Source organism: Folsomia candida, unplaced genomic scaffold, assembly GCF_002217175.1.
Source record: "Folsomia candida strain VU population unplaced genomic scaffold, ASM221717v1 Fcan01_Sc001, whole genome shotgun sequence".
Classification (NCBI taxonomy): domain Eukaryota; kingdom Metazoa; phylum Arthropoda; class Collembola; order Entomobryomorpha; family Isotomidae; genus Folsomia; species Folsomia candida.
This window is the reverse complement of record NW_019091193.1, coordinates 28,448,408-28,469,725: the sequence shown is the minus strand read 5'-3', so window position 1 is coordinate 28,469,725 and position 21,318 is coordinate 28,448,408. Positions and strand designations below refer to the sequence as shown.

The 21,318-nt window shown below is 44.1% G+C and overlaps 5 protein-coding genes across 8 annotated transcripts; 4 read left to right on the top strand and 1 right to left on the bottom strand.

The window, feature by feature from the left end:
• Positions 1 to 395: 395 nt before the first annotated feature.
• On the top strand, positions 396 to 9,992 carry LOC110846006. Its single transcript, XM_022092599.2, has 20 exons — positions 396 to 681; positions 759 to 950; positions 1,016 to 1,182; positions 1,244 to 1,667; positions 1,747 to 1,917; positions 1,987 to 2,105; positions 2,172 to 2,585; positions 2,645 to 2,984; positions 3,198 to 3,662; positions 3,770 to 3,941; positions 4,085 to 4,730; positions 5,387 to 5,723; positions 5,819 to 6,282; positions 6,355 to 6,784; positions 7,020 to 7,449; positions 7,528 to 8,285; positions 8,500 to 8,702; positions 8,775 to 9,034; positions 9,410 to 9,572; positions 9,646 to 9,992. The coding sequence occupies exons 1-20, from the start codon at positions 600 to 602 to the stop codon at positions 9,853 to 9,855; spliced, it is 6,447 nt and encodes a 2,148-aa protein (XP_021948291.2). The 5' UTR covers positions 396 to 599; the 3' UTR covers positions 9,856 to 9,992.
• A 255-nt stretch (positions 9,993 to 10,247) lies between these two features.
• Positions 10,248 to 11,157, bottom strand: LOC110863501 (myosuppressin). The gene is made up of 3 exons (XM_022112832.2): positions 10,998 to 11,157; positions 10,737 to 10,917; positions 10,248 to 10,656 (listed from the first exon to the last, which is right to left on the bottom strand). The coding sequence occupies exons 2-3, from the start codon at positions 10,915 to 10,917 to the stop codon at positions 10,562 to 10,564; spliced, it is 276 nt and encodes a 91-aa protein (XP_021968524.1). The 5' UTR covers positions 10,998 to 11,157; the 3' UTR covers positions 10,248 to 10,561.
• Positions 11,158 to 13,490: 2,333 nt separating this feature from the next.
• Positions 13,491 to 17,494, top strand: LOC110856729 (spartin). 2 transcript variants are annotated; one of them, XM_022105267.2, is made up of 6 exons: positions 13,491 to 13,707; positions 13,772 to 14,392; positions 14,482 to 14,637; positions 15,568 to 15,849; positions 16,257 to 16,451; positions 16,815 to 17,494. In XM_022105267.2, exons 1-6 carry the CDS (start codon positions 13,665 to 13,667, stop codon positions 17,366 to 17,368), a joined length of 1,851 nt encoding a protein of 616 aa, XP_021960959.1. In that variant the 5' UTR covers positions 13,491 to 13,664; the 3' UTR covers positions 17,369 to 17,494. The 2 variants fall into 2 exon arrangements, with proteins under 2 accessions (XP_021960959.1, XP_021960951.1); XM_022105259.2 differs by having other exon boundaries at positions 13,511 to 13,707; positions 15,568 to 15,861.
• Positions 17,495 to 17,925: 431 nt separating this feature from the next.
• On the top strand, positions 17,926 to 18,795 carry LOC110841627. Its single transcript, XM_022087310.2, has 4 exons — positions 17,926 to 18,144; positions 18,207 to 18,322; positions 18,386 to 18,506; positions 18,579 to 18,795. The coding sequence occupies exons 1-4, from the start codon at positions 18,008 to 18,010 to the stop codon at positions 18,697 to 18,699; spliced, it is 495 nt and encodes a 164-aa protein (XP_021943002.1). The 5' UTR covers positions 17,926 to 18,007; the 3' UTR covers positions 18,700 to 18,795.
• Positions 18,796 to 19,003: 208 nt separating this feature from the next.
• On the top strand, positions 19,004 to 21,218 carry LOC110841630. Of its 3 annotated transcripts, XM_022087312.2 has the most exons (8): positions 19,004 to 19,218; positions 19,432 to 19,505; positions 19,573 to 19,693; positions 19,772 to 19,792; positions 19,876 to 20,486; positions 20,573 to 20,688; positions 20,804 to 20,924; positions 21,010 to 21,218. In XM_022087312.2, the coding sequence occupies exons 1-5, from the start codon at positions 19,079 to 19,081 to the stop codon at positions 19,973 to 19,975; spliced, it is 456 nt and encodes a 151-aa protein (XP_021943004.1). In that variant the 5' UTR covers positions 19,004 to 19,078; the 3' UTR covers positions 19,976 to 20,486; positions 20,573 to 20,688; positions 20,804 to 20,924; positions 21,010 to 21,218. The 3 variants fall into 3 exon arrangements, with proteins under 3 accessions (XP_021943004.1, XP_035707823.1, XP_021943003.1); XM_035851930.1 differs by lacking the exons at positions 19,772 to 19,792; positions 19,876 to 20,486; positions 20,573 to 20,688; positions 20,804 to 20,924 and having other exon boundaries at positions 19,032 to 19,218; XM_022087311.2 differs by lacking the exons at positions 19,004 to 19,218; positions 19,432 to 19,505; positions 19,573 to 19,693; positions 19,772 to 19,792 and having other exon boundaries at positions 20,313 to 20,486.
• Positions 21,219 to 21,318: the final 100 nt, after the last annotated feature.

The following is a 21,318-nucleotide window of genomic DNA, read 5'->3' as shown; positions in this document are numbered from 1 at the left end:
TGCATAAAATGTGAGACAAACGTACCAACTGTCACAGAAATAAAAAAATGAGTGGGTTAGATTGGATGTGGTCATCAGATAAGTAAGTGAATAAAGTCGGCAAAGGCAATACGGGATTTTATGGGAGGTGGAAGCAGAAACAGAGGCTTCTGTTCTGTTAGTTTTTTGTTCTGCAATAATGAGATGAATCCGTAACAAATGATATAGTGCAATTTTGAGAATTTAATAAATTATGCACGTTTATGAAATCACTGAATTTACGAAATCATGTAGCATAGGATGAGATTTTTGAGTTGATTTGTTTCACTTCACTCCTTACAGCTGTCAAATTCTGGAACCAAGTTGTGTGTGACACATGTGTAAATGTAAAATCTATTTAACAATCTAGTAATCTTGGTTTTCTTTTATTTATCTAAAATTAAATTATCCAATTATATCGAGTTTCCTGTCCTCTATTCACTATTCAATCAGCTCGTTTAGTAATCTAGTCCAGTCACCTGGATAATTTTGATATGTGACGAAAATCCGCCCACTACTGGACATATACCTTAAGTAATGAATCAGTAATTTTCCCATCATCATTCATCCCGACGTAGGAAATGATGTCGTGGAGGAAACAGTTCGTCTTTTTGGTACTCCTCCCCCTCATTCTTATCAGTCAGGCGGGTGTAGCGACAAAAGGTAAGCTTACAATCAGGAAAATTAATTAAAATTTATAAATAACACGTAAATAACATGTTTCATACACGTATTTGTAGATGACCTCCCTCTCAAACTTGACCAAATCCGGTCTGCTGTTCGAGCCCGTCTCCAACTTTATCGGGACGACATTGCTACCGCGATTCTTGGTCATGCTCCTCAAAGACGGTCGAAACGAGCCACCATCACGGCGGATAATCCACTCTCATCACTTCCAAGAACACGGAGAAAAATAAATATTTTAAAACCAGGTGATTTGTTTTGTTGAGTGGAAAACTATGTATTTTATTTTATTTTAATTAATGGCATAATGTAGATGAAGGTGCCTGGCTCGCAAATTCGTGGCGACAAAATCCACAATTTTTCGACTCCATCGCCACCCTGGACATTTATCCGTTTAAGCTGCACAATCAAACGTTCCTCGCTTCCTTAACGTTGGACGAAGTTTCAAAAGACCCGGTTTTGCTTCTTCACCGATTGAAGGTGAGTTATTAGAGAATTTGATAAGTAAAATTATACAATTTGACTCTATTTTTGTGTACAGGGACTCGAGGAAAGTCCAGTCGAACTGGCTCGAGCCACCATCCCTGGAGCCAATTCTCTCCAAGTTGTCGAAATTGACGGGAGTGCTTACATCTTGCCACTCGTTCCCAGTTCAACCCTCTCGTCTGGTTCACCCCTCCTTCGTCTCGACCTTCTTCGACGTGAACTCGTCCAAGTTCAAATAATTCCGACACCGGGAGCAGTTACCTCAATATTTTGGCGAGGTTCTGGTGATGAAGGCGCAAACGGAGTGTGGCTCGGGGTCGCACCGGCTCAAGGAGTCAGTCGCGTCGACTTGTATCGGTGGCAGGGTGGATATTTCGATGCTGTAGCGACAGTCCAGGCCTCTAATCCCGAAGCCATTACACATTTTACGCTGCTAAACAACCATTTCCTTGGCGTGGCGAATTATATGGATCAAACGGGTGAGAAATTGAATAATAAGTCGCAGTGTGACGTTGGGGATTGGACTGTTTAAACTTATTTCACTTTATTTAATTCCAGGTTCCACGACTATTCACTCTGAACTCTTCAAATACGTTCATCGAGATGGGAGTTGGACCAGTTTTCAACGGATCCGAACTTTTGGGGCGAAGGATATAAAACATTTCCAGTTCAAAGCGGACGATGGACGGATGGAACACTTTCTCGCTGTGGCGAATCACTGTGTTCGTGGTAAGTGGATTCAAATGAATAGTGTAATCTAGTAAAAGAAGTATTAATTGTTGTAAATTTTACTTGTAGACGAAGCCGGAGTTGCCGATTACCATGTTAAGTCGCTCATCATGAAGTGGGGTCAACATCGGTTTATCCCGTTCAAGAGTTTTTGGACGAGAGGAGCCCTCCAGTTCTTACCATTTATGGTAAAAATTAACTTTCTGCTCCTAGTTTCACCCACCAATTACTTATTAATTACCTTTCTCTGCTAGTGGGAGGACAAGTTCGTGCTCGTCCTACTCGAAATGGATCGCCTTCGTCTCTTCCAATACAACGGGTGGTCCTTTGTCCAAGTGAAGCACATCGACCTGGCTCCCACTGCCGGTTTGCGTCATCTCCACGCGTTTCCTTCTCAGCCCGCATTTTCCCTCTCCTCTCCCCTCACATCGTCACTCCAGGGAGGATTCTGGGCGCTGTCCTTCACTCATAAGAACGACCACTCAGCGTTGGGAGAGGGATTGGAAAAGTGGTGCGTCGGTGCGAGGAAACGACTCCTCGAGGTGGACATGGCCAACCTGGCTCGACTAGTTCATTCCGCCCCTAAAGTACACGATGCCGATGTCCGCCTGAATAATGGCAGCCTCACGTTTAAGGGACGGCTCAATGCAAAATCTGTCACCACAACTGTATGGTCGTTATATAATTGACCAAGTTATCCCGAAATTAATCCGTATATTATTTATAGACCGTCACAGTACGAGGAGTTCTTCTCGATGACGTACTAGCCACCAAACTTGCATCTTTAGAGGGTGACCTTGACCGCCAGGCTGTTCCCCAACTTGCTGACCGTGTCTCTAATGCTGTACATCGCCATCATTCCGCGACGATTGGAGGGAGCGTAACTTTCTCCAACGTGGAGTACACCAGTCCCAGCTTATCAACGGACCGGGCCTCTCTAGGAATATGGAATGGTGTCGATGTGGCGAAAGTCGTTGGGGGATTGCTGCTCACGCATGTCCCCACCAGCCTAAACTCTTTGACCGGACCAGAACTGCAATTTATAGGAGAACGAGAGTATGAAAACGGTAGATAAATACATATCTCTTCGTAGGTTCGATTTGTTGTACAAGCGTTGAAATGCGTTTACCGGGAAAGCAGGGACCCCTTTTTCAGGGTCAGTGGGAATTTTCTGAGACTTTCTTCCTCCCGTTTTCTGGAGAAAACAAAAATTGAACCCACGCATCTATTTAAGCGGCTATTTGTTTAAGAGATAATTTTTCTACCCAATTTCTCTGCAGCTTTGGATGTCACTTCTCTGAACGGAGCCCCACTAACGGATTACGCCCTCAAAAAAACTGATCCCAACACTAATGCAGCCACATTTGTTCGCCGAGTCACATTCCGTGGTGAACTCGAACTGGGTGGCGTTTCCATTGTCGACACTGGCCTCTTTGCCGGTGTAGATTTCGCACGTGCAAATTTTATCCTGGCGACGGGAAATCAAACTTTCAACAGTGTGGTAAAAGTAGTGGGAGAAAGTTCAACGACACATCTCTACACAAAATATCTCAACGGGAAAAATATTTCTTACTATTTTGACGACGCGGTCAGTCTGGAGGGAAATGATGTCATCACCGCGAATCATGTGTGGAACAATGTATCGGTGGACAGGGTCCAACTGAATACGGTGAACGGGGTGGACATGCAACGTCTTATGTCGGACGCGATCCGTACTCGGGGGAAAGAGTCGCAAAGAATGAAGGGTGAGACGGGCGATGCTAATAATTATTGTTAGATAATTAAGTATGCCTCAATTAAGTATGAAGTTAGGAGAGATGACATTAAAACTGGTGTGCTAATTGTTATTTAGGGTTGACTCGCTTTCGTCACTTGGACACCCCACTCGTGACTCTGGAACAAGAACTTGTAAACGGAAGACACAACCTGAAGAAAGATTTCGTCTCTGTGGTGGAAGGAAACTACACGTTTGGTGAGATCGTGCTGAGCAAGGGTGGATCTGTGGAACAGATGCGAATAATAAGGTGATAATAATAATACGATGGAAACAAATGGTCACAAATTCGATTAATATGAAATTTGCGAAAGACAAGATCCGAAGAGGAGGACCTCCATTCTTACAATTAGTATTTAATATTTTGTTACTTATGACATGTTTAACTTTCAGTAAACTAGGTAACCTCGATCCCGGAGAGAACTCTGACTTTGGCCTGCTCCTCAAGAATTCCGACTCTGTACAGAAAGTCAGATCGAAAAATCTTGGCGGTATCCACTTTGGTCACGACGTAACGGCCGAGAACCTATTCGCTGGGGTCGACATCGCCAAATGGAGTCCCAACCTGCGGATCAAGCTGAGAACAAATACACTCAGTCGTAAAGTGAACATTCATGGCACCCTGACCACACCCACCACAAAAGTGACAAAGTCTTTAGCCCACAACACTTCCGGTTTGTCATCTCCTCATAAAGAACTCCTTCCCCTGCTGTCTTACGCGGCGGAGAAGAATGGTACGAAACTCCCCGGAAGCTGCCTCCTCACATTCGACTCTCTCAAGGTGGACGGAGACACGGGCCAAGTGAGAGAGGTGAATGGGCTCAAACCCGGAGACTGGTTGCTGCGAAACGCTACGAAAGTTACGCTCACGGGGACAAAGGTCTTTCTCGGTGATGTCATTCTGGATGGAGATGTGAGTGTGAAAAGCCTCCATGGGAAAATTGGTGGGGAGGATATTCTCTCAATTTTGCCAGATCTCATGTTGCACGGGGCTAACCAAACAGTTCATGGGCCAACCATATTTACGGAAATGTTGCTGGTAAGATGACACAAAATAATGAATGAAAGAAAATTATATGCTTTTATTTGATGGAGAAATAATTCACTTATAACGTTAGGGCATCTGATAATAATATGTAGAGTGGAAAAGCTCTTGGTAAATTATGAAAATCAACAATTTTTTGTTGCGATACAAACAAAAATAAGGGTGCAATAATTTTCGTAGTGTCACACAGTTTTACAAAAAAAATAATGCAAAAACTTCGATTTCGAATCAAGTTCAATAAAAGCATAATTTTCTCGCACTTTTCCGGTCACTATTTTTAGCTCAAATATGCCGAAAAATTTTACCGGAAATATACGAGAAATGTATAGTTTTAGGAAATATCCGAAATCATCCGAAATCCAAATTTCTACATGATTTTTTTTGGTGAAACCATGTGACATTGTTGTTAACGAAAATTACTGCGCCCTTATTTCTGCTCGTTTCGTAACAAAAAATGTTAATTTTAGGAGCTTTTCTACTCTAGATATTATTTATTAGATGCTTTAAGCTATAACCGTGTAAACTTTAAATATTTTCGACTTTATTTAACAACTGTTACATGATTGATTCCGTGCAGAATTTGTGCTCTGATTTTGAGTCACATGAACACGTTATTGAACTGAATTATCTAAATGTATGTGTATTCGTAGGCTGGCCGAGTCGACTGCCCCTCCACGTCCTTGGCTGGGGTCCCTTTCGCCACCCTCCTAACCCGAAAAGGTGATCAACTCATCACCACTCCCACCTCGTTCGATTCCTTGGTCGGAGTCCGAGAAAGTTTGAACGTGTCGACCGACCTCGTCTTCCACTCCTTGGATGGACGTGACTTTGGTGGCGATGTGGCTGACACGCTTCGCACTTTTTCTCCCTCTCCAGCTGGACAAGTAGTTCAGGGTGAATTCGCCTTCGACGCCGGGCTCACCGTGACACAGTTACTACTACAGCAGCACAAAACAAAAGAAGTTCTGGTGAATGAGGTCGATCTGCGTGAGTTGAATGATATCATAAATTTGTTGACATTTTCTGCACTGTTTGTAAAATAAGTAAATAAACAGATAAAAGTTATCGTGATTATATTCTAGACGAACTTCTCACGTCTTTGGTCCGTCGGGATAGGAAAACCCCACTCGAGTTCCACGCTTCTTCGACTTCTACTCCATCGCAACTCCAGTTTCTCTCCGGCCTCACCGTGTCAGCTCTCTCTTTGACGAATAATTCCACCCTGGACCAAATGCCTGCCTCCGACTGGGGCAAGAGCTGGCTCTTGTCATCCTCCAATCAAACTATAGTTACAATGGTCCACGCTATGGACGGGATTTTGGTGGATGGTGCCGAGAACGATGGTGGTGGCGTGTGGACGACAAATGGGAAAGTTGGTGACGTTGATGTCGTCTCGCTGGCTAGGAATACGCTCCGCCGGGATGAGGGGGGTCATCTGAGAAGGGCACATCTGAGTGGGGGTGGTTCCATCGAGTCAGTCGTGATGGGGAGAGAGGGGACCTTAAACGGGGCAAGGGTAGATACTGATCTAGTCGTGAGGAGTAAGGTATAAGAAGAAAGTTGTGGAGAAAGTGAGACAATGAGGACTAACTTTCTCTTTTCTTTCTCGCTCTTACAGCCAAACCGGATCACGGGCAGCAAGACGTTTTCTGCGTCTAATCCGTTCCACATTTCGGGGAATCTTGATACCCGTCTCCTCTCCGGGGCCGATGTCTCCTCCGCTCTTCGCTTTCTCTACGACCCTTCCAGTGCCTCGTTTGCCCCTCACAAATTGAAGATTGTGGGAAATCTTGCCCTCAACAGGGAGCCAGAGGCGAGACGTTCGGTTAATGGGCAGGATTGGTCGACACTCTTGAAAAGTGTGTGGTTCAAGAATGTACCGGCTAAGCTAAGGCATAAAGTGAGCTTTGGTCGGGTCGTGTTTTCCGGTGGGGCAAGACTGCAGAATGGAAGCACTACACTTTCAGGCATACGATTGGACCATTTGCAAGACAGAGTGGCAAGCAAGACTAGGAGTCAGGTTTGGACGGGAAAAGTCGTCCTTGCAGGTGAGTTGAGTAGTCATTGTGTAATGAAAAATTCATTCAAAAACGTCGCTTCTCAACATATCTTCGCAACTTTGCGATATTTGCGAAATCGCTGTTGTGAATAACCGATTTTAAATGAAAATGCATAACTTGTAAATTAGAGGAGAAACGAAAATTCGCTTGACGGCGAGTTTGCGAAAAATAGTTTACGGTAAGTTGACTTGAATTGAGAAAACTTCGTCTCATTTTTTCCCAGGCCCCGTGACAATGAACCACCTCGAGGTGGACGAAGTGACCGGATCCTACCCAAAGTTGAACGGTGTGTCGGATTTGTCTCACTTTTTATCTTCCCTACTCACCAACGGGACGAATCAGACGGTTCACGCGAACTGGAAGTTGGACACTTTCTCCGTCAACAATCTCGTTCACAAGGGAGGGCTGAACGGGGCCAATCTGGATCACGACTTTGTCACTCTGCACGGACAGAATGTTATGATTAACAGTGGCAGTGGTGGGGATGTAACACTGAATAGCTTGACAGCACACGAGATCGTGCTTCCACATAAAACGGGGATCAACGGGGTCAACTTGACCGCATGGAGGGACCAAGCGTTAAAAGCTGATACCAACATTGCGTTCGATCGGCCTTTGATATTGGACTCGATCACGAAAGGAAAGCATCTCAGGTGGGTAGCTGCAACTTTTCTGCTGAAATTATATGCAAATGCGAGTAAGTAACACGTAAATATTTTAATTGATTCTAGGACAAAGTCCGGCCTCGTCGATGGCGTCCCCGTGGCCAATTTGCTCCTCAAATCGACTCCGCAAACAATTCATGGTCGTTTTACCCTCACGAACGGTGATCTTTTCGCCCCACGTGGTATCCATCTCAAGTCTGGACCTTTAAACGAGCACGAACTCAAAGACACACTGGACACTCTCCTCCTCAAAAACGGAACCGGTCCTGCCGTCGTGCTCGGACCAGTAAGGTTTACGTCGCCAGTGTCCGCCGTCCACTTGACGGTCGGAGAGGGAGTCAGCTTCCAGGGCCAGAACTTGTCTGACCTCTTAGCACACTACTACTCAGGCTCTGTCATTCCTCCTGCCCTCCATTTCAAGTCGAGAGCCAGCTACGACAGTTTGAACACCTTGACGGACAATGCTATTGTATTTGCGGGACGAAGAGCGGCCTGGGTCGAATATTGGAAACTTACCCAGATCGTGGAGGGAGCACAGTTCACCTACGTCAAGGTGCTGCTGACCACTACCGCGCCGACCTTGTTGCTCGGTTCGGGTGGTCAGATTGGGAGTCAGACCGAGTGGGAGTTTGCAGTGAAGGAGGACCTCTACAGGAAAGTTGGGATGGGTAGTGATGTCTCGATAAGAGTGAAAGGTGGCAATGTTTCTCGTGTCGTTGAGTTGGATGGGGGAATGTTGGCCATGGCGATCTCGGCGCAGAGACAGATTTCACTTTCCCACGTTACGAGGGCTGTCAACTATACGGATGTGTTTAAAGGAAGTGGTGAGTATAAAGTAACTATTATTAAAGTAACCATTATGAGTCTGAATTAAAATCAGTGTTTCGGGTGCAAGTAACCACCTGCAAGAAATAACGGCAAGAAAGTGGTTTATTTCTTGTAGCTATTTTGCCCAGCAAGAAATGCAAGTGCAAGAAACTACGTCCCGCCGCTATATATGGTTCTGTTCAATTTTGTAATGATTCGTATCATAACTAGGTCACAGTCAAGTCCTGATTCTTCACCGTTCCGAAGTAACGGCCACCTGGGTTTTGCAGAGCACGATATACGGGAAAGACTTTGGTCTACTGGAAACAATCGGTGAATGTCTATTCGTATCGCCAACGACTTCCGGTGGGGAGATAATGTGTGGCTCCCCACTTGCGCAATTTCAGACACTTCCACTCTCATATCCAACACTGGTACATGCATAGGAGCTCATCTCAAATAAAATATTCAAATTATATCGTCCCTTTCTAACCTAATTTGTTCAGGTGACCTCTGTCGACCTTGGCTATAAACCTGTCAGTTCCCTGCTCATGATCCTGACGTGGACAACCAAACGGGAAGACGGTCTTATCGAAGTGTGGCGTCAACCCCAACCCAACTCCTACTTTGTGAAAGAGAGTTGCATTCCCGTTTTCAACGCGGTGAGCATTGACAGTGGCCGTGGTCCTAATCATCACACTTTCCTCGCCGTGGCTTCGGCCCCTTCACCCACGAAGAACTATCAGGGAGCCGTGTTTCTCTACAGGTGAGGCCTCAACAGTATTCAAGTTTACTCAAGTGTTAGTAAAACCCATGAATGGTCAAAATACTTTGTCGAAATACAGTATTTTTTATATCTACGTTCTTCCCAAGGTTTGGATTTCCAGGGATGTCACATGCACAAAAAGACGAGAAGCTACGCGGAGAATACAGCAGTCATACGAAAGTTAATTTCTTTCCCAAAACGTGTATTTTCGTATGACTTGTATTTTCCACATAGATTCTTGTATTTTTGGGTGTAACACCCCTGGAAATCCAAACCCTGGGAAGAACGGAGATCAAAATACTCTATTTTGACAGAGTACTTTCCCCATCTACGGTAAAACGAAGGGAGAATTACAATAAACTTACACATTTTCAGGTACGACGAAACAACCGGGGAATTTGAGAAAACCCAAACTCTCCTAAATGTCGGATGGGTGCTGGAAGTACGCTTCCTCCTGGTCGGTGGTGCCTCGAAAGAACTGTTTCTCTTTGCCCTCACCCGAGCCACGTATCTGAACGTCATCGTGTTCAAGTTTCACGTAATAATTAATTACATATTTACATAAAAAAATTGCAATTAATTAATTAAACGATACCATTTCTCCACGTCAGGGCGTATCTGGCTGGAGTCGAGAACACGACTGGACCTCCCCCGGCGCCGTGGGGCTGGAAACGGTGTCATTTTCCTCCACCGGACTCCACAGGGCACAGGTCATCCTTTGGGGAAGAAATGAGACCCGCATCTACTCCGCCCTGTTTAAAGGCCTTCCTCACGACGAGGAGGAGTATGACGACGACGGAGAAAGCTATCAAGAACTATGAGCCAGCTAAAATCTACTTGTTTTTGTTAATCCGACTGGGATAGCCCACTCGTCTCTTGTTTTTGTTTTTGTTTCTGAGAATGATGAAACTTTGTTTGTTGGTCGATATAATAAATGAGATGAAATCTGAACACATGAAATGAGAGATTATTATATATGCGTTGGCATCACATATTTCAATCCACAAGTCATCCTCAACTGTGAGTGGGGTACATGAGGAGAAAGATTGAATCGGGGTAGGTGGAGACCATCCTGCTTCTTATTTATGGGGTTGGGAATTAGGAGAGAAAGTTGACGCAATCCTGCTGGGTGTCTATGCAACAGGAGATTATGAGGAGGAGGAGAAAGTACATATGCAAAATGAGGATGAAGAAAGTTGACGCTCGAGCCGTGTCTGGCTGCTACCAAGAAACGAAGCTTTTATGTAAGTAAGGCGAATACCATCTACAAAAGAGACCACCGACCAAGAAAGGGGTGTGGTTAATGCGGTAAAAGTATGAATAAAAATTTATTCTCTGTGTGACGTTCTTTCTTTTTGTTTGTGACTAAAAGAAGTCTGGATTATAAAACAGTCCAGCACTGCTCTAGAAACTACACTAAAATTATAACGGATCATGGTGAGGGTAGTGGTGTTGGTGGTGGTGTTGCGTCTTCATCATTGCTTCTTCTTCTCCTCCCCTCAGCTTCCTGTCCCCCGCATCGTCCCCTCATCGTCTCCGCCGTCCAAATCGGAGGAAAACGTGGTCCACGTCCTGACGCTTGACCCCATTGTCAATCAGACCGAGGGGGTAATGGGACCCACCTGAAGAAGAAATGGGTTAAAATATTAGTCTCAATTTCCCCCACGTCCCACTTTCCCCACTATTCAGTTCTTCTTCTCACCTTTGACGAACGCTGCCCCACCTTCCACAGCTTCAGCATAGGTTTGAAGAAAATGGCAAATCTCCCGAATTTTAGGGTTGTCAATCTCCTCCAAAACTTCGGGACTGCACTGCGGAGGCATCCCAAATGCCAAACCGGCAGCGAGTCCGACAATCAAAAGGGCCAATGTCCACCTCAACATCTGCACCAAAGAGGGAGAAGAAAGTTAAACAATTTGTTAATTAAAGTCAGTCTTTCCTAATTAAACCCGGGTAAACTAACCTTTATTTCTGCTGAAGAATCTGACTTGTAAGGAATGCAAAGGCTTTCGTCTTTTCGTTCGTTGACGACAAAGTTGGCGAGTGAGACGACGACGGCTTGTTTTGCTTTCTTCTTTCTCCTCCTGATGCCAAGTTCTGAGTGAAGGAGAGGCGGACGAGGCCCGACTTTTATACTGCCACCGAAAATCTATCCATCCGTCCATCCATCACGCCAATGAATGAGCATACTTATCACCACCACCCACCACACCCCTCCCTCCAATTCCGACTACAACGGAACTCTGCATTCCGCTCATGTTCATTTACTTAGCACGGAATGGATGACCCTCATTTTCCCCGTGAACGGAATCCCTGGTACAATATGCCCATATCTTCACGGTCGTCGTCAACCAAACCAGAACCAGAACCACCACCACCTCCATCCCATCCTTTCGGTCAACCCGCAACAGGTGAAAGTTTTTTAATTAGGAGAAGAAGGTAGAGAGAGAGAATTCTGTACTTTCTCTCTCTTTTCGGTCACAATGGACACCCACCACCCACCACTTTTCCGAATAATTGTACTTACGACACTCACAAAATTGCTGGCACACCAAACAGAACAGAACAACAGACCATCCAGGAAGCCGTAAAATAAGGGAGAAAAGTCAAATAAATGGAAATAACTGGCATTCATTTCCATCACAACAAACGACCAAGCACTCAAATTCGTGGGATAATAAAGTCGAACCATTTCGTCTATTTTTACCGAAAGAAACCTGATTTCCCAATTTTTCGCTGGATGAATTTAAAGATGACATACACATTCATTCGATCCTTTTCTCCGCAAGTTTGACTTCCACTTTTGCGGTCGTGTGGTGAAGGGCACAGGTGCGAATGATCTATTTTGAGAAAGTCAAATCAAATCGTTACTTGACCCACGAAGCCATGTAATCATTACGTCGAATGCATATTCTGAAGGATAAAAAGAAGAAGAAACGCGGATCAAGTTGCCGTTAGTCGTCGTCTCACGTGTCGCGATGCATATAATCTATTTTCATAGCAACGCTGGTGTGGTACCATGGTGGGTAAGGTGACGCTTTGTACATATGTCACCCCACTACCACTACTGCCACTAACTAAGTCAATCATTCATCTGTGGAGGCTACTAATTAGTGGGACTAATAATTCGGCAGTCTCAATTTCTAGATTGGTATTAGAGTCAGCTAATTACGAAGTTAGGTACACGAGCTCAGATTTTGGGGAAAGGTCGCATACATAAATCCAAAACTATGAAACGTAGTCACCACAATATTGTGTAACACTTTCTCCAATTTTCGTCATTTATATGGATTCGCAATGGAATTTCGCTTCATTCGGTGTTGGCTTTCTCCTCAACGTGACCCTGGTTGAAATTTCTGCTAACTTTCTGCACAAAAACTTTACACAGAGCGATTTGTGCAGAAAACTATGCAGAATTATGTAAATACCGTTCTGAAGAATAAAACCGATAGAAATTTTGTACAGGAAAATGTAAAACAGAATTACAAAGAATACATAAGCTTTTGTCGATTACTGCAGAATTCTAGAAAGTGATTTCTACTCGGGCACATCATTCTCAGGTCATGCGATTATTATTATGCGGGATATTTGTTGGAGAAGAGGAGTGAATATAATAATTTCTTGATAGGTTTCCATTTAGCGGATATTATTCATCCATCAGCACGATAGTGGTCACAACAAAGCGTGTACGTACGTAAGCCCTGCCATTCCTTCTCCTACCTGAATGCAAACTTTGCATTGCAAAGCTAATGACTGGCGAGGGACGCATCATCATTCCGTGGTCTCTCTTCTCTGCTTATGGCGATTATTGGTTGAAAGGTCTCCTGCCTTGCTTTCTCCGACGCCACCAACTGTTGCCTCTTCTGCCATGGCAGACAAGACAACCATGGCAGCAGCAGCAGTACCTCGCCATCTGCTCCCACCGAATAGTAATCATACGTAAGGAGAAGAAGACGGAGATTGAACTAAGTGAAGAAAAGGAAACGTGTGGGAGCAATTTCTAAACCCAATATCGCATCATTGCCTAATAAACTTCTATCTCCTTGGTCTTCTTCTGGGGGCAATGAGATGCGGTGGAGGGTGATTAATGGAAATGAGAAAGAGGGACGCCACCCAAATGTTACGTCGCCTCGAAAACCTCGACTTCGTGATGATAAGCGATAATACTCTTATCGGAGACGGACTCGGTCGTGGGATGGATGCCCCCTCGTCCTCCTCCTCCTCGCAATATCAACCCCATCATCAAATCAAACCCAGTTGCCAGCCAGCCATCAACAGTTGGCTCAGTTACAATCATCCAAATCATCTATTTCCACTTTTCCAGATTCTTTCCCCACTTTCTTTCTTGCCTCCTCCTCACTTTACAAAAAGAACACAAGAAGAACAAGAACTTTGGTCACATCTGGAGAGAAATTGGGACAGAAAATGCGATGCGGGGCAGATGAGATGTTCTTGTTCTTGTATAGAAATTGGGACAAAGCGATGCGGCCGGGGCAGATGAGATGCTGTATCTGCAGTTCCTCTTTGTGGGGCGGAATGCGACGCGCCAAGCCCAACAGCTGAGCTACATCAGCATCCGCACTCACTTTCTCCACCCACCACTCCCATCACGACGAGTAAATTGAGGAGGATGGAAGACATACCGTCGCCACAACCGCCAGTACGACCTCCCAGTAAGAAGATGAGCTTCACACATACACACTTATCATGCCGTCTCTAATGTCTTATCTTTGGCAGGGTCATCAGGGTCAACTTCTGTAGCAGCAGCTTCTTCTAATTCTACTTCTTCTGATACTACTACTACCACCGAAGACTACTCATTTGCCTCTCTTGCCCGCAATGCCTTTTCCACCACCGCTTCCGCCCAACGCCTAGACGGGTCAGGTTCAAAGGAGGCAGCCTTCAAGGAGTATGATAGGGCTCTCACACTTATTGATAAGGCTATCAAACTCTCATTGTCAGCCGCTCATGTGGAGGAGGACGCTGGGAGTAGTAGCATCGACATTCCAACGCAGCTTCGTATTACGCGGAAACACATTTTGGAAAGGGTCACAGACCTGCAGCATGAGGGAAACAATAATAATAATAGTGCTACTGGTGCAAGTGGGCCGGTCCTGGAGCCCCGACAACCTCAATTCCCTCCGGCGTATGGCGAGCTGGAAGCGGCGCTGGAGGAAATAGCGGCAGCAGAGATGGAGGGGGGGACGGAAGGGCTGAACCCACTCCCCGTACATGCGAAGGAAGTCTACTTTATTCCGGGGGAGGTGCAGATCTACTTTATTAGTGCGGAGGATAATGTGAGCGCCCCCTCGTACCCGTCATTCCTCAGATTGGTCACCTTGGAACCGGGCGGAGGAGGTGAGTATAACATACAGATTTATTGGCTAATTTGGGACTGACTTTTAAATGACCTCCGCTCAAATGAATTTGTGACCCACTTACTTTAGGGCTTGAAGGTGCCGGGGGTGTGGTAGCCTCAAGTGTGCCGGCTTTTCTTCAAGTGGGGGACTGGACTTATCCCCTCGTGCCTCAGCATTCCCCACTCTTCAGATCCACGGAAGGCATCTACATCTTTCCGGACCTCTCCTCGCCTAATCTCAGAGGTTTGTGTTGCACTGTATTCCTAGATTTGCATACGTGAGAAACCTTTTACCCCTTAATTTTACGAGTTTTATTCCTCACCATGTCAGCGAGCGAGTAAGTGAGTAGGCTCGTATTTCCATTTACGCGTGTCGTCGTTTTATTCTCTCACATATCATAAATCATGTCTAAATCTAAATCCCTCTTCCAAAACACAAACAATATTATCATATTAACCTAACGATGCATTGGTCCAGCAGAGTCGTAAAACTCTGCAAATTTGCACAAGGATTAATACCATCAACCAGTTAAATCTCTCCACCCTCATTCTAGTCATTTATCCAGCTTAGCGGTGGTGACGCTATACAACTCCTACTACCCGACCGAACGACCTGTAGACCTCGTTCATCATCTCCAGATTTTGATGTATTATTAAAGTGCATCTCACTTATTAACATTATAATATTTCCTGCAAAGTAAATGAGCTCAGATCCATCACGTACGTACGTTTAACACGATTACGTCTAGATTTAGGTCCAAAGGTCTCTCTCGACCTACACACCAAACTAATTTTCAAAGCTAAAAACTCATCCTAATAAATCTCTTTTCCCGTATAGTATATGAGTAGGAGCCACCGCTTGAAAACCCGTGGGTGCCAAAAAGTTAGAGGTCGAGTTTCATGCTGCTTTTCTTTCCTTGTCTTGCACAAAGCAACAGCAGGATACCAAAAAGAGAAGAATGTAGAGAACGAAATGAGGAGTAAAGGAGTGAGTGTAGAGTAGAATTAGATGAGCAAATCAGTAGGCGGAGAGGGCTACGAAATTTAGCCTGGAAATGAGCTTTCTCTCTTTGAAACCCGATCAAGAGGAAGAAATCTGTTTTCTCCAGAACTACCACCACCGATTGCCCAGTAACGCAATTCTACTTGACTTTATTTTTCTCACCCGTCTCAGGTTCCTACGTGGGTCTCATCCTACCCGAATCTCTCCCAGCCTCGAGTCGGACTGCCTTTGAGGACACGCTACTCTCTCTCGTCGGCACCAACGCCTTCCCACCCGTCCTCGAACACCCCGCTACCACCACTGCGACCACCGAAGAGGCCACCACCACAAAGCCGGAAAAACCTCCACGACCCCCAGCCCCGGCTACAGGTCAGGTCGCCCCACTTCCGGCCGCGGCGGCACAGGTCGCTGGGGAGAGTGCCGAGCGACGCCTTAGCACCAAAATAGCCGAAGGTTTGGTTTCAGGTGTGCCCACAATCCGCTTGCTTGCAATCACAAACAAACCCAATTGATTTTACATACTTTTACTCTTTTTTGTTCTACTTTCGGTTTCTTTTTGACTCTTGAATTTCAAAAATTTTACAAATCTTTCTTTTTAAAAAAAATCACTAATCTTATTGAATCGGGTAAGAATGTTGGGACGCATGTTGTGCAAATTCTGCTTGTCCGGTTCTCAGCGATTTCTGGTAAGGACGGCGGCTTATCTCCTCTGATCATCTTTCTTTGTCTATTACACTACTCACTTCCGCTTACTCAGTGTGTAGCAGTTTCACTAAATATGTAGTCGCGTGCACTAAATTCGGTGATCACCCTTCTTTTCCCATGAGACCCTCATGCTAACTGTTGTGATGATAATGTAGGAGCGGAAGTCGTGTCTCGTGGCCTGATTGCAGGGGCGTCGAAAACATCCAACCTGATCGATCGAGGGGCTGCCTTCATCAACTCTAAGATTGAGCCGGCTCGGGAGAAGTCAGTGATTAAGCCTGAAGTGAAGGCAGGGATGAAAACGGCAAAAACCGTGTCAGGAAAGGCCGTGCAAGTTAGTGGATTTATTGGTGAGTTGAGTAATTGCCAAAAAAGGGGAATATTTTGAGTAGAATTTATACAATGTCATGTACAATTCACGTCAATTTCGTAAGTGTCGTAAACGTCGCTTCGCAACTTTGTAATGCTTGCGAACAGTTGAGATACCACAAAGAATCAGATTGCTTTATTTTTTTCGAAATATGCTAAGCCAAAAAAGCGTCTATTTAGTTCGTAAACTATTTTTCGCAAACTCGAGTTTTAATTTCTTCACTCCTTTTTCAGTTTATGTATTTTCATTTAAAATGGATCGTTCACGACACCGATTTCGCAAAGTTTTTGAGTTACGTGAATACCCACAATTTCTGATACAAAAAAATGTCATGTATTTCCAGTGACTCAAGTTGGTCGCGGCACGATCGCCCTTGGTCGCTACATGGCCCCTCATGTTCACAAAGCATCCACAAAATTTCTCGTACGTGCCAGCGGACTGGACGAGAAGGAGGCCAGTGATAGAGTCGATTCGGTCCTGGAAGTCACCACCGGAGCAGTCGTGGGCTTCGGTACGGTCTACTTTGGCCTAGAACATGCCGCCAGAACGCTCGTCTCCTCACTGGCGACCAACAGTGTATCCGTCGTGCAACATCGATATGGCGACGAGGCTGGCGAATTAGCCGGCGACACGGCCGCTACGGCAGGGAATGCCGCCCTAACGGCGTGGAATGCGAAAAATCTTGCTCCAAAGGCGGTAGCTAAACGCGTGGCGAAGGACACGGGGAGATTGGTGATTAAAGCACATCAGGAAAAGAGGGGCAATAAGTCGTCCGGTGTCCCAGGTGCTGTTGCTGCCACTGAAACTACGACTAGTGGATCTGGTCAAGATAATGAGGAGGAAGACGATAGAACTGCTGGAAATCCGGATTCTCAACAAAAACAAAAGTCCAAATAACAAGTTGTCCAATAAATAAATACTTGGCTGCATAAGAATTTTAATCTCAATGTACTACTAAATATATGCCAAAGATTATAAAAATAATATTAAAGGAGAAAATAAATACTCGTATAAATAAATAAACAATGTTTGGTTTGATTGACCATGAATTGAGGTAAAAAATTGGGCATAAAAATTGATCCGAGTGACGTATGTCGGGACAGTACAAATCCCAGCGTTGTTTTTAAGAGATTGAGATACATATCTATAAAATGTATCAAGTGTTTAGTGTCAATCCATCATTCCGATGTCATGATAAGTGTTCGTCACTTAGCATTCATTCTCGTCATTGTCATCATGAACTGGCCGGATAGCATTGTTGTTTGGAAATCCTGTAATCAATCAAAGTTGAAATAGTTACCTGTTGTAGCAGAGTTACGTACCGTATTTCGGATGGGAGGACGTGAGGCCGAACAGGGTGACGTGACCGAACAACTGACCATATCATAGTGATAACTCTGTGGACGCTTATCAGCACCTCAACTTATTCTATACACCCAACATTGCTATGAGGAAAAGAGACTACTACAAAACCAGCCAGTCATACGATCACTCCACCCATTCGTGTCTTAAATTTTGTTGTCCGCTGTCCGCACAATGTTCCAATCGCTGTTCGCCATTCTCGCCCTCGTGGCGACCTGTTCCGCCCTCTCGATCGCCCCCAAGGGTGAAGTAGCGGCTGTTGGAGGAGTCTCTCTCGCCAGGTCAAACAACCCGTTCGGCGTCGTATCCCCGTGAGTACTATGCAAATCCTTAATTACTAATCAGGAAGTAATATGAGTGAACCAATTTAAAGGACTTATCGCTGCGGAGGTGTCGGTACTCAGCGATCCCTCAGAATTTCCGATTGTGACGGATTCTGTACCCTTCAACCCGGAAAAGTGTACAATTGCGAGAACGATTTTATGCCAAGTGAGTCTCATAACTTAATTACGTGTGCAAATTTGTGATTCACATTATGCAAATTTCCTCCAGGTTCTGCCGCCCCTTCGCTGTCCCTCTGGGTCGAGATCTGTTATCGAGGCGTGTGTTCCATCGTCCTCAGAGCAGAGCTTGCCAACTCGTCAGTGCAGCCCGGATTTGTCTACACGGCCAAGTAATCAGAAAAATTAACCCATTTATATTACGTAATTTAACTAATATTTCTGAAATTGGAAACAATCCTTAGATACGACATCGTGCCAAATGATATATTTTCCGGAGAAACGATTGAATTCAGGGCGTACATCTATCATACGGATTCCATGTTGATGGAGATCTGTGTCTCTGCAGATGTCAATATTCTTTAGAAAGAAATTAAGTTTCAAAGTTTACTAGTATTTAACGTAAAGGAAATCGTATCCATAAATAATAAACGATGAACTTCTCACCATTAAATTTATCTACATCGGGATTTATCCAGGTTTCTTTTAATTATTCAATGGCACCGTCGAACTTAGATTAGCACCAACCATGCATAGAAATTTGACCACTTGGGCATGCGTACATGACACACAAGCTGTGGAACAAATATTTGCTTAATTAACTTTAATCCCATTAATATCATTATCATAAACCATAATCATTTACTTATCTTGGACGTTATCATTCATCACTACCTGTTTCACGGCAACTTGTCCGACCACTGGATCCATTCGTGACTTGAAGTGTGTATCGATTCTTGGTACCATGTTCCGATCGCTGTTCGCCATTCTCGCCCTCGTGGCGACATGCTACTCTATCTCCATCGTCCGGAAGGATGACATAGCGATGAGTGGAGGAATCCCTCTCGCCAAGTCAAACAACAACTTCTTTGGCATCGTGGATCCGTAAGTAATATACAAATGCAGTGGCGACTGAAGTGGGGGGGGGGGATTAGCATTGTCGGATTGAAGGAGAAGGGACAAAATACGATTTCGCTGAATTTCTGGGGGGGCAATGTCCCCCTGCTTCCGCCGTCAATGTGCAAATCTTAAAGTACGGTGTATACCAATCAGGACGAATATTTATGAGTAAACAGTTGGTAACCAAATCGCCCTCAGAATTTCCGAATGTGAGGGATCTTGTTCCCTTGAACCCGGAAAAGTTTACAATTGCGAGAATGATTTTGTGGCAGGTGAGACTAGAAATAAAAAGTAGTCGATAACTAAATGTATCGGATTAATTATGCTAATCTCTTCCAGGTTCTAATTCCTCGTCGTTATCAATTTGGGTTGAGATCTGTCGCCGGAACGACTGCTCCATCATCGTACAAACGGAACTCCCAAATTCCTCCGTTCTGCCCGGACTTGTTTACACGGTCAAGTAATTAAAAAAACTGAATTATTTGCACTACGTAATTTTCTTCGTAGCTAAGCTAACTAATTTTTCAAATTATAATAGATACGACATTGTGGCAAATGAGTGAGTATTAATTTGTCATTTAAATTAATTAATGCTATTTTATTATATGTACATTTTTAAATTCTTTTGGGATTGTTTTTTAGTCTATTTTCTGGACAAATAATTGAGTTCAGAACATACATCTATCACACGGAGTCCAGACTGCTGGAAACCTGTGTGTCTGCAGACGTCAATATTCTTTAAACAAAATTGAAGTTTATTTGTTACGTAAGAAAAAGATTATTCGCAAGTAATAAAATGCAAGCTTTTCCGTAACTGCTATATTTAAATCGAGACTTATTTACATGTTTCTCTAAGACTTTTAACCACAGGAATTTTTATGTAACTATTTTGCATATCGAATGCTCACACTTTGAAGTACGAGCACTCTGCCTCTGACACACTTAAGGTCTAGAAAAAGTGTAGCCTAATTAACTTTAATCCCACTTTAAGCCATTATCATATCAAGCCTCATTATCATAATCATTCACAATGCTTATCTTGGACGCTGTTGTCACTCCAGCTCCCCACCTACTTACCTCACCAGCTTATCCATCACTTAAACCATTCATGAATTGAAATTCGTCTCGATTCTCGGCACCATGTTTCGATCGCTTTTCGCTATTTTTGCCCTCGTGGCGACATGCTCCCCTCTTTCCATCGTTCGAAAGGATGTCGTAGCCAAGTCCAATAACCCCTTCGGCACCGTAGATCCGTGAGTAGTTAATATGTAAATCCTAAATTACGGTGTAAACTAATCAGAACGAATAATATTTATGAGTACACTGTTAACACTTGAAGGGTTACAAGCTGTGGAGGCATCGGTAACCAAATCGCCCTCAGAGTTTCCGAATGTGAGGGATCCTGCACCTTTGAACCTGGAAAGATTTACAATTGCGAGGCTGACTTTATGCCGGGTGAGATCAGAAATAAAACTAAATACTTCTTTCGTGTCATTATAATTATGCTAATTTGAACTAAAAAGTAGTCGATTACTAAATACATCGCGTTAATTATGCTAATCTCTTCCAGGTTCTGGTTCCTCATCGTTATCACTTTGGGTTGAGATTTGTCGTCGAAACGACTGTTCCATCATCGTACGAACGGAACTCCCAAATTCCTCCGTTCTGCCCGGACTTGTTTACACGGTCAAGTAATAAAAAAACTAATTATCCGCGTTACGTAATTTTCTACACATGTAACTAACTAACATTATTTAAATTGTTAACAATTCACAGATACGATATCGTGCCAAATGATATGTTTTCTGGAGAAATAATTGAGTTCAGGACATATATTTATCACACGGAGTCCTATTTGATGGAAACCTGTGTCTCTGCAGATGTCAATATTCTTTAAACAATTCAAAGTTCGTTTGTTACATAATGAAAGTTTATCCCCAAATAATAAAATGTGAGCATTTCACGCACTGTTATATTTACATTGAGATTTATCGATAACTTTCAGTAGGTTTTTGTTTAACTTTTGACTATTCATGGCACCCAGAATTTTACTTAAATTCCCATAGCCGAGAAATGATTACAAAT

Excerpts from the sequence above, each read along its gene's own strand:
- LOC110846006 (XM_022092599.2), top strand. The coding sequence starts at position 600 with ATGATGTCGTGGAGGAAACAGTTCGTCTTTTTGGTACTCCTCCCCCTC. Across the intron at positions 682-758 it reads GGCGGGTGTAGCGACAAAAG|ATGACCTCCCTCTCAAACTT; the intron begins GTAAGCTTACAA and ends ACGTATTTGTAG. Across the intron at positions 3,663-3,769 it reads AGAGTCGCAAAGAATGAAGG|GGTTGACTCGCTTTCGTCAC; the intron begins GTGAGACGGGCG and ends ATTGTTATTTAG.
- LOC110863501 (XM_022112832.2), bottom strand. The coding sequence starts at position 10,917 with ATGTTGAGGTGGACATTGGCCCTTTTGATTGTCGGACTCGCTGCCGGT. Across the intron at positions 10,657-10,736 it reads TGGGGCAGCGTTCGTCAAAG|GTGGGTCCCATTACCCCCTC; the intron begins GTGAGAAGAAGA and ends TTTCTTCTTCAG.
- LOC110856729 (XM_022105259.2), top strand. The coding sequence starts at position 13,665 with ATGGAAGACATACCGTCGCCACAACCGCCAGTACGACCTCCCA. Across the intron at positions 14,393-14,481 it reads CTTGGAACCGGGCGGAGGAG|GGCTTGAAGGTGCCGGGGGT; the intron begins GTGAGTATAACA and ends CACTTACTTTAG. Across the intron at positions 14,638-15,567 it reads CTCCTCGCCTAATCTCAGAG|GTTCCTACGTGGGTCTCATC; the intron begins GTTTGTGTTGCA and ends CACCCGTCTCAG.
- LOC110841627 (XM_022087310.2), top strand. The coding sequence starts at position 18,008 with ATGTTCCAATCGCTGTTCGCCATTCTCGCCCTCGTGGCGACCTGTTCC. Across the intron at positions 18,323-18,385 it reads CGAGAACGATTTTATGCCAA|GTTCTGCCGCCCCTTCGCTG; the intron begins GTGAGTCTCATA and ends AATTTCCTCCAG. Across the intron at positions 18,507-18,578 it reads GGATTTGTCTACACGGCCAA|ATACGACATCGTGCCAAATG; the intron begins GTAATCAGAAAA and ends AACAATCCTTAG.
- LOC110841630 (XM_022087311.2), top strand. The coding sequence starts at position 20,374 with ATGTTTCGATCGCTTTTCGCTATTTTTGCCCTCGTGGCGACATGCTCC. Across the intron at positions 20,487-20,572 it reads CCCTTCGGCACCGTAGATCC|GGTTACAAGCTGTGGAGGCA; the intron begins GTGAGTAGTTAA and ends TAACACTTGAAG. Across the intron at positions 20,925-21,009 it reads GGACTTGTTTACACGGTCAA|ATACGATATCGTGCCAAATG; the intron begins GTAATAAAAAAA and ends AACAATTCACAG.